Consider the following 10,457-nt stretch of genomic DNA (forward strand, 5'->3'; position numbering starts at 1 on the left):
AAGAAAAAAAACAAGAAATTCCACTTCCTGTAACTATTGACCAAAGAGTCACGACAGTGTTGCAAATCGTCAGATTGACGTGAAACCCGTAACGCGAAAACAGGACAGGACGATAACTGCTATTCCACCTGATTTTATTGCTGTTTTTGATGATGAATAAAAGCCTTCTTGCTTGTTACACTGTGTCACCTCATTCAATTTGTGTCCTAACATTTGTCGTCTCTTAGTATATTTCTAATCTAGGCATCTTGTTTTTTAGGGCCCTTCTTGTTTTTTTTCGCCCTCTCGCATTAGATTTAGGGTCTCCAAAAGACGTCATCCATAAAATTTACTTGGTGTGGCCTAAGGGAAAGACTAATTGGCCAGGAGAGTTTGGCCACCATAGCGTTTCATTTACCCTTGCTGCGGGTTCACTCCCCTAGCCAATTATGGACGTCTATTTTTGCCGAATTCTCCTCTCATAACGCGTGTGGCTGACTACTAATGCTGAGGTCACATTTCCAAACCGGGGCCCGGCCGGGCTGTCCTATGGAACGATATAAAAGACAGCAAAGCACAAAATAGTTGAAAAAAATTAATAATGGGAACTACGTATATGCGTATATTATTCCTTATAATGATGACCTCGGCATAACAATGACAATGACAATGATGTTTATTGCATATTCATGCCCCTCCGGGCTAAATGCATTGGATGACATAACATACTGTATGATACTAGTTACTAAAACATAGGGAATTGTATAAGAAGAAAAACAAAACAAAACAAACAGCTACTGTATACTATAATTCACCTAACTCTAAAGCTTACAATAGTTTACTAGTTTCTTCTTTCTGCTAGCTTCTTCTTCTCTTGAGACATGCGTACACGAATTCACAGAGTTTCTCAATCATCAGGTACTAGTATTTAGACGATGACATTATGTATGTGAACAGTTCGTCGTTTGTTAACTTTGTAAATCTCTGGCCCAGTTTAATAGTGTTAAAGAAAGAGATGTGTAGATCTCTGTACAATGGGCATTCCAGGACAAAATGTTACAATACAATTATTTTTACAGACGGCTAACAGACTGTAACAAGTAAAATCTGAGATTTTATACCTCCGGGCTTTTTATTGTACATTTTATGTCGTTTGTTATGTTGACAAAGAATTTATCAAGACCAGACACCCCTCTGTGCGAGGGGTCAGCTTCATGGACCAGATCGTAAATGCCTAATACACGCCAAAGGTCAACGGTCGCGACCATTTTCACACTCAAAGGGGTGTTCTGGGGCCACCAAAAGGCACCATTTCACGCCCGAAAATACATATACAATAATAACAAAAGAACGTGCATCATCTACAGCCCAACAGCAAAACATATACCGAGTCTCAAAAGAACCCGTCCACCCAAACGCGAGAAACAGCTGCGAACATGAAAATCTAAATCTCCTACAAAACCCTTCCGCGGAAGGATGCCTCCTCCCCCGGAGGTTAATTATAACAGACGGCTTGAGTTACACAATTCGCGAGTGAAAAATATTGATGAGGACTTTCTGAAAAGACTCACGAGTTGAAATCAATGAGGAGGCGCATGGTAAAGGTTGGAGGGATCATAGGATACACTTCGAAGAAGTATGAACAAAAAAAGTCCAGTGAACGAGAAGACACCAGTCGAATTGCTGCGAAACTCGACTTCACTGTATAGTGACTATAAATGTCAGGTTATTCTGGCAATGTCTGCTTAATATTTATTTTTATTTATTTCTGTATTCTTTTACCAGGGTGGCACTACTCAGTGTCATAGCACTGCTTTTCAGAGTGGCCCTGGGTACGACACATATATACACGGAAATACAACAATATTAACACCAAAAACAAAATCATAATCGTGATCCATTACTCGTAATCGGGGTCATGCCAGGTCGTGAGGGAGGGAAGTCAGAGGTCACGTAACTGAGCATACAGTTTTCTGAACGTCTGTATCGACGGTGCAGTTCTAACACCGGGTGGGAGTTTATTCCAGCCCACTGCACCTCGATAAGCAAACGTTCTCTTGCCACATTCCAACCTAGCTTTAGAAAGTCGCAGGGACTGGTTCATACTGTGTCGGGTGGAGTAGTTGTGGGTTTCTAGTCTTTCTAGGGTTCGGTTAAAGATGTCTAGGTACTCTGGCAACTGGTTGTTTATCGACTTTCGTACAGTTTGTAGGAGATGCATATGACGACGTGAAGATAGATCTTTCCAGCCAAGGCTGGATAGATGATCAGAGCTGACATGTGATCTATATGGTAAACCTAGTATTATTCTTGCTGCTCTGTTTTGGAACTTTTGTAGCTTGTCTGATAAGCCTTTCCCACAATTACCCCATACCCCATGCTTTAGATATCTACATGCTTTAGGCAACCGTTATCATATTTGCCTGCAAGGCATCTATCGTTGTTGTTTAGACAACAAGTATTCCCAGACTAATCAAATTTACTTGGGACATAATAACGTAGCTAGAATAACACCTGGGGCTAGGTACGCAGGGCGTACACCACAAAAAGTGAGATATATATAGAATACAACACGGGGTATTCCGTATCGCCCGAGGTATCAGCCCGGCCGCGCGTCGGATCGCCCGACGGCCGGAGGCCGGAGGGAGATCCGATCCGCGGGAGGGCTGGGACCGAGGGTGATACGGAATACACCGTGTTGTATTTTATTTATGTCATACCCACCCAAGAATACGCGCCTTTCAATGCGAAATGAGCAAAAATTTGGTGTCCCTAACCCCAAAAATACAACAACACGCGGTTAGGCCGAAACGCGTTCGAATCGTTCTATGGAACATTTGGAAGGCCCGGGCTGTACGCGTTAAGAACCCCCGGGCCGTACCGCTAGTTATCACACGGGCCGGAACACCCGTATCGAACGTTATCGCGGCCCAGGTAGGACATAAACATTTGTATACCAGATATGGCCACATTTGTGCATGCTTTTAGCCGATTTGGGCAGGAATATGCAACAAAGATCCATTTATTCAATACATATTTTCCTGACGTTTGAGGGCAGCTTATAAGAATCTAATCTGATCTTCAGTTATACCTCTTCAAAGCGGGGCTAACATCCGAACGGCTTGTGCCAGGACCACCAAACTTGGTGAATTTTCCTAAAATATAAATTATTAAAGCCTTACTCCATAGCAAATAAATGCCGTTCAGGAAGTAGAGATGCCAAAATATGACACCTTACGAGATTGTTCAAAAGCTTGAAACACAGCTATCAGCCAAGTTTGTTTATATTCTACATTCTGGTGTGCCTCGTGTAGGCTTTTCTAGCGCCTATCATGTTTGTTTGTTTGTTTGTTTATTCGATCTCCATTTACATGAAATCTATTCTTCCTGGAGTCGCAAAATTACAATGAAACAAATGTACAGAACAGAACAAAACAAATATACATGAAAGTAAAACCAACATAACAAAAGGTGTGAGTCTTAATTAAAAAAAATAACATCATGGATGTCGTAAATGTGAGAAAATTGCACAATTATGTTGAAAAGTGGAAGTAAATCACAATCAAGCGAATATCCTTTTAAATGAAATATTAGTACTGGATTGATGCAAATACTATGTTACATAATTAACCTTTGGTATTAACTCTTCAAATAAAGCATTAAAACATACATATCGGTACAAGATAGATTGGATAGTATCGATTTTTTAAACATGGGGCCAATTATTCAACGCCGATCTACGACACCCAGTATTCTGCTGGATCCTGAGAGCATCTCAACGTGTTTATTTCACACTCCAAGAAGAAGTTGGTGGCCGCAAGACATTATTAAGTTGGCCAGGCAGTATCCTTTAGCCAGATAGTGGCAAGTGGATACTGTTTGATATTGTCTTGTGGCCACCGAAAGATCTGCTTGGAGATTATCTAGATCTTCGCCCAAGATCTAGCAAATGTCCTGATCAGAATTCAATCCGATTCAGAAAGCTTAGCCGACAGGTTGACGGTGCACACTCCAATTCTTCCGCGACCTTGGGAGTATAGTGCGCGGTAAAAATATTGGCGAAAGGGTTTTGAGGGTCCAATTTTCATATCCGTTTTCTCAAAATGTTCTGTCAAATTACATTAGATACTATCATGGCTGAAAAGTATAAGAAGTGATGTGTTTTGGTGAGAATTGATTTTAGCCTTAAAACTTATAATTCCGGGTATTTTTCCGCGTCGAATTCGAAAGTGATGCGCCCGTTTGACCTAGATTGAGCTCTGCGGCGTCCTTTGATTTGATTTGCAACACCTCGAGCCGTAGATCGTAGATTGACTTGAGTATACCCATGGTTCGTATATCTGTAGGCCAGCATTATTAATTTCTGCCACAATTATTTCTATGAAATTATCCTACGCGAGAATTCCCAATTTTGTGCCTTCATTTTGACATAAAAAAAGTAATGGTTTTCTGTTAATTTTACCAAAATAGGCTTATTTACGTCGAAGAAGCAACACTCAGTTGGTCTTGCAGTTAAAGGGTTATCCTTTTATTCCATATACAGTTGATTCCTCCACAGTAGAGCAACTCACACCACACCGTCTAACCGAATCTGTTCTACTACAGGGGCTACCAGGCTGTAACACGCATACAAACAAACAACTATTTGCACTTAAAACATTTATTTCCACCACAAAACGTTTAGATGGCCCTTCCCGTGGTACCACACAAGTTAACCTTTTACAATCTTACGTTATACATGTATATATTTCTTCACATATTTTATTATATTCAATTGCCCTTGACCTCTGACCTCCAAAACAATAATTGCTATTATTATCTTGATTGAGTACTTTATTATGCTTGGTTGTATTTTATATTGTTAACTGATTGATTTAAGCTTAATCTTTACTTGTTAGTTTACTGTATTGGTATCTTATATTGTGTATGTTTAATCTTTGTATTGTTTGGCGCCCGAAATCAGCTATGCTGCCTGGGTGGACAGTGTATTGTATCGTCACAATCGAATTAAAATAAAATAAAATAAAATAAAATAAAATAAAATAAAATAAAATAAAATAAAATAAAATAAAATAAAATAAAATAAAATAAAATAAAATAAAATAAAATAAAATAAAATAAAATAAAATAAAATAAAATAAAATAAAATAAAATAAAATAAAATAAAATAAAATAAAAATAAAATACAGTTGATTTGCTCCCGAATAATCCCACGTCAGACACGGTCGCTAGGCTTGAGGGTGTGCAGCCTCGAATGAAAAACCGAAATAAACAGGGATTCTTCATTCCGGTCACGTATGGAGATTAGAAATGCTTGCCTCACTGTTGGATTTCTATTCAAAGTAAAGTGTATAAATACAACCTATATAGAGGCGAAACCTTCGCTGATTTGAGATCCTGCTCAAGCATGCAAGTCATGCGGTTACTGCAATTTGGAAAAAGTACCACGAGTACACGAGTAAATGCATTGAATCAAAATGTATAGAATTACTAATTACGTATCGACATAAATATCCGTAGGATACCACAAAGCGACAACTGAAAAGAAGCTCATATGAAGGCAAACTATTTTTTCTTCACCTTTTGAATTGATGACCTGATTGTGTACTATTCACGTACATTTATGCCTCGGCTTTTCATGCATTATAATTATAAATACCAGGGGTTCTTTTATCGGTTGTATTGGATACTGCATGCCAATTATACCGTCTACATTGTTTATTTCAGCTTTATTACAACTAAAAAAATGTAAAAGGTTGGGGGAAACAGGACCATACTCCTTTTAGAGCCCCCACCAATATAAACTATATGGATTACATAAATAATAAACAAAATAAACAACAACAGAAATCATAACAACACTATTTACAAGGGTGATGACAAAGAATTAACAAATCATATAATGAACGTTGAAGTAAATAGAACGGCGAGCCAACGATAAATAATAAATCATTCGATAAGTAATAAATGATACATAACAAGTCGGCAGCAGTATGAGAAAAAACAGCAAATGAAAACAATAACGATGATAGTAGTGATAATAATAATAATAATATCAATTAGTAACAACATTTGATTTGAAAAAGGTACCTTGCAAAATAATTCAAATGAATAAATAAATAAATTGGATAGTGTCACCAAAAGATCTGCTTGGAGATTACTACATGCGATTGTAGTATTTATTAATGTTACAAACTGAAAAATATGTTTTACTATACCCTGAATATGATTTACTATACACAGAATATATAGCAGTAACACACTTGTCACATCTTACCGTTGCACATCTGACTATAAGCGTTGTTTCAAGCTATCTAAAAGCCTGCCATTAGGCCACACCAATTTAATTTCTTGGTTAACGGATTTTTCTAGAAAAATAATGGAGCGGGCGGGCGAAAAAAAAAACAGGCCTAGGCATCCTATTATGGCCCAAAATGGTACCATAGGAGCCATGAAGTCAACACACCAGGCTGGTTCAAAATTTAAACAATGAATTTTGAACTTTTAATGATACTACTGCATTGAAAGATGGAAAGACTGTAACAAGTAGTAAGAAAAGGACTGTTTTCAACTGTTCAGGGAAAAATATAATGGGTATCTGTACCAATGTACAACACACACCAGGGGTCTACTGATACACAGCAACCATTCGTGTCCACAAAAAATGTACGTTCAATTAATTTATATGAGGCCACACCAAGTAAATTTTATGGATGATGTCCGCGCGCGCATTGATTTTGGCCTGTTCCTAGAAAAAAAAACAAGAAATTCTGCTTCCTGTAACTATGACCAAAGAGTCACGACAGTGCCGAAAATCGTCAGATTGACGTGAAACCCGTAACACGAAAACAGGGCAGGACGACAACTGCTGTTCCGCCTGATTTATTGCTGTTTTGATGATGAATAAAAGACTTCTTGATTGTTACACTGTGTCACCGCATTCAATTGGTGTCCTAACATTTGTCGTCTCTTGGTATATTTCTAATCTAGGCATCTTGTTTTTTAGGGCCTTTCTTGTTTTTTTTTCGCCCTCTCGCATTAGATTTAGGGTCTCCAAAGGACGTCATCCATAAAATTTACTTGGTGTGGCCTGATCCGGCGCCCTGCTGTTTTTTGTGCCAAGGTTTTTAGAACGTGTATAGAGCTTGACTAATGTGAAGAACTGAGTGCTTCTTTGGCTACTTAATGCCCATGTTGAAGTAATGCTGTATAGTAAAGTGCCTATTGATCAACCGAAAAGAACTTTCTGCTAGCGGAAACACGTCTAACCAAATCTAGTATAACACTAGACTAAATACACGTCTGACTAAAAGGAAAACAGAAATTGATAGTGACGATATCTCAACAATCTCATAACCAGCAATATCAAGAGGCTTGTCGTATTCGTCGCTATGTGTATGTACTACCGCAAATTCACAATTCCAGCTTGGCATTCTGGCTGTGGTTTAGCAGTATTTTTTTTTTTGCTTGAATTTTTTTCTTTATTCCCCACGCGCGCACTAGTTTTGGGGTCTTCAGAAGATGTCAGACATAAAATTAAGACAGTGTGATCTAAATAACTGATCTGGTTAGAAGAAAAAAAAAGACGAACCTTTCCTTGCCTGAATTGTGTCCACCGCGCGCCAAGAAAATGTTCCTCTCAAATCCGCTGTCCAACCTGCTACTGGTTCATTCGAGACACCGACGGACGAACCTGCAAAGAATTCTGGGCCAAGGAAAGGCCGCCTGTAATCAGTTTAACGGTTGTCGTTTGTTGTTATTGTATATATTTGGCAGCCCGGCAAGTTGCTATTTTCTTCGATGTATATTTTGTTTACTATCAATGATGTTTATTCTGGTTAACGTTACTATTAGTATTAACAAATAGACTTCTGCAAATATGTAGAAAAGTGGAGAAAAATTACAATCACAAGAAGTTTTTTTTTTTGTAATTAATTGTTGCAGAAATGTTGCATAATGCTCCTTTAAGTAAACTCTATAAAAGTATTAAATACAGGAGAACACAACGATATATACCAGCTAACATGTAACTACACTTTATGTATAATCCGGGCAGTTGACCTTTCACCTTTGACCTCACAACGGCGGGAAAAGATTGTGATACGGACCCAGTTGTGTACACTTTAGAAGAAAGTGGATCATATTCTGCAATTAAGAAGTCATATTCCGGTACTTTGACAGGATATTTGTGTGTAGGATATTCAAAATGCCCCCAAGAAAGCGGAGAAAAATCGGTATGGTTATTATTGTATTATGTGCAGACTTATGAATAGGCTATCTTAGGGGGTGGGGGGCGTGTAACTCTAAGAAATTTGTTTTCACAAATATTACGTTATATGTATCTGTCTTAGGCTTGCTCTTCAATATATTCACAATGCTCTATTTGCCTTTCATTCCTATTATGTTGCTGTGTGTGTACTAAAAAAATCTAGACCATTTAAAGTTTAGAACTATTGACTATAAATGCACATAGGATAAATATTCAAATTTGAATTTAAGGTGGCAGAACCCAGTTTTCGCCCTATGGGGATTCCTATAGTTAAGCACCACGAGGTGACTCACTTCGACGCGGTAAAAATTATAGTAGGGTGCACTAGAGAATCAAGCCCAACTAATATGTTGAAATATACGGTATATTCTACAAAATAACTGAAAACCAAAAAAAGTTATCGTTTTTTAACATAATGACGACCACTTTGATTTGGCCCTCTACCGGGGTCAACGGAACTGCAGCTGGCTCACCCTGGAACGTGGTTGCGTAATGCCGCGCATTTATACACGTTCAACAGCTAGGGAAATCTTCACAATCTAACTCATACTGTGTACAAGCCGATACCTTTCCTTACCACACAGTGCAGTTCATTCATAGATACCTCTATAGCCAGAATGCAAGAGGTTTGTCTGCACTACTTTCTATACCCGCGTCATAGACTCTGGGGGTCGCCCATAAATACTGTGTTCTGCGGCCTTAAACTAGGAAGGTAACATTTGCATTTTAGCAAATGCATAACATTTCCTTCACATATGTTCTGCTCTGTTTATTCTTACTCTCGTGCTATAACATTGCAACACTAGTCACCATGGTGACAGACGTCTGGTTCAGGTCATTGACCTTTTTGGTTCGGAGAAGAATCGTGGAAAACAGAGCAAAAACAAACTGTTTTCCTTCGGTAAACATAAGAAATAGTGGCTTACATAAGAAAATTCTCTCCCAGATCACAAGCCAAAATCTTCCTCCAAGACCAGTTCCCATGACAACAAGGACACACCCACCTACTCCCATTGGCTAATGAAGTCAGAACCAGAGACTAGGCTTGAGAAAGGGGTGGATGTGAAGGTATCTACAGTATTGTTTGTTTGTTTGCTTGTTTGTTGTTTGTTTTATTACAATCTCCATTAGTGTAAATTCCACACTCTACTTCCTGGTGTCCCTTTATCACCAATTAAGTATAGCTAGACCCAGCCTATAAATGATACAAGCAACCATTTTCTGTCAGCGACATCACATTTTTGCCTCACAGATATCAATATGATATGGGATATGGTTGATTTTTACAACTTACAATATTAGAAAATGATCTGAAAATTCAATTTATATATCCAGGTTTCCATGTCTGTAATGTGCCTTAAAACAATTTCAAAATCAAGCCTATCCAACTAGAACGTTTGCTTCAGATGTAACTTGTAAGAATATTAACCCTTGTCCTTCAGAGACCATCTTTACATGTGTCCCACATACGATCTATAAAGCACCCTGAGTATGTACAATTGGGGGGGGGGGTAACGCACGACACCACAGCAAAACGCAATGAATGTGGAAGCCACCACAGTGCAAAAAAAAGTCAAGTTATCAATCAAATTATTACATTGTATTGTGTAAAAAAAATGTCAGCAGGACAAGGGTTAGCCTGATTAAATCGCTTTTGCCGGCCACCCAACATCTTGGGTGGCGGACTATGTAGGGAGCCCCCCGGACCTTGGGTTACATAGGCTAGACAAGGGTTAAAGCATATGAAACTTACAGATGATTGTGTATTGGTTGGTGTATTCTGACTTGTGTTTTTGTACAGTTTGGGATCACAGATCTACAAGCTGAGCCCGACCAGACGGCATGCTGGGATGGAGTCAGGAACTACCAGGTATGTGGTACCTGGTAAATAAATAAAAACTGCCTTTGTTCCACGTGTATTTTATTGTTACAATTTCAGTAAATCAAAATAATCAAGACTTACAACTTTCTGTTCTCCACAGGCCCGTAACTTCATGCGAGACCAGATGAGGATGGGACACAAAGCTTTCTTCTACCACAGTAACTGTAAGGAGCCAGGAATAGCAGGCATAGTAGAGGTACTAGTCTCTTTCAGCATTACGTTACATACATTTGATCCTAGAGTTGTGTACCTAAGGTCTCATGTTGTGTTCCCTGTTTCCCAACCGTCCCTAGAAAATACTGCCAACCCTATTTTTTTTGGGGGGGG

At 38.7% G+C, this 10,457-nt stretch overlaps 1 protein-coding gene across 1 annotated transcript in view; it reads left to right on the forward strand.

Moving 5' to 3' along the window:
* The first annotated feature begins 8,040 nt into the window (after positions 1–8,040).
* The window catches only part of LOC109475883 (thymocyte nuclear protein 1-like), an 8,577-nt gene continuing 6,160 nt past the window's right edge, over positions 8,041–10,457 (forward strand). The window contains exons 1-4 of the mRNA XM_019776698.1: positions 8,041–8,213; positions 9,195–9,316; positions 10,050–10,118; positions 10,231–10,326. Coding sequence (XP_019632257.1) covers positions 8,186–8,213; positions 9,195–9,316; positions 10,050–10,118; positions 10,231–10,326 — 315 coding nt within the window. The 5' untranslated portion in view covers positions 8,041–8,185. The remainder of the gene's footprint in view (positions 8,214–9,194; positions 9,317–10,049; positions 10,119–10,230; positions 10,327–10,457) is intronic.

This window comes from Branchiostoma belcheri, unplaced genomic scaffold, assembly GCF_001625305.1.
Source record: "Branchiostoma belcheri isolate BF01 breed outbred unplaced genomic scaffold, Haploidv18h27 scaffold35, whole genome shotgun sequence".
Taxonomy (NCBI): domain Eukaryota; kingdom Metazoa; phylum Chordata; class Leptocardii; order Amphioxiformes; family Branchiostomatidae; genus Branchiostoma; species Branchiostoma belcheri.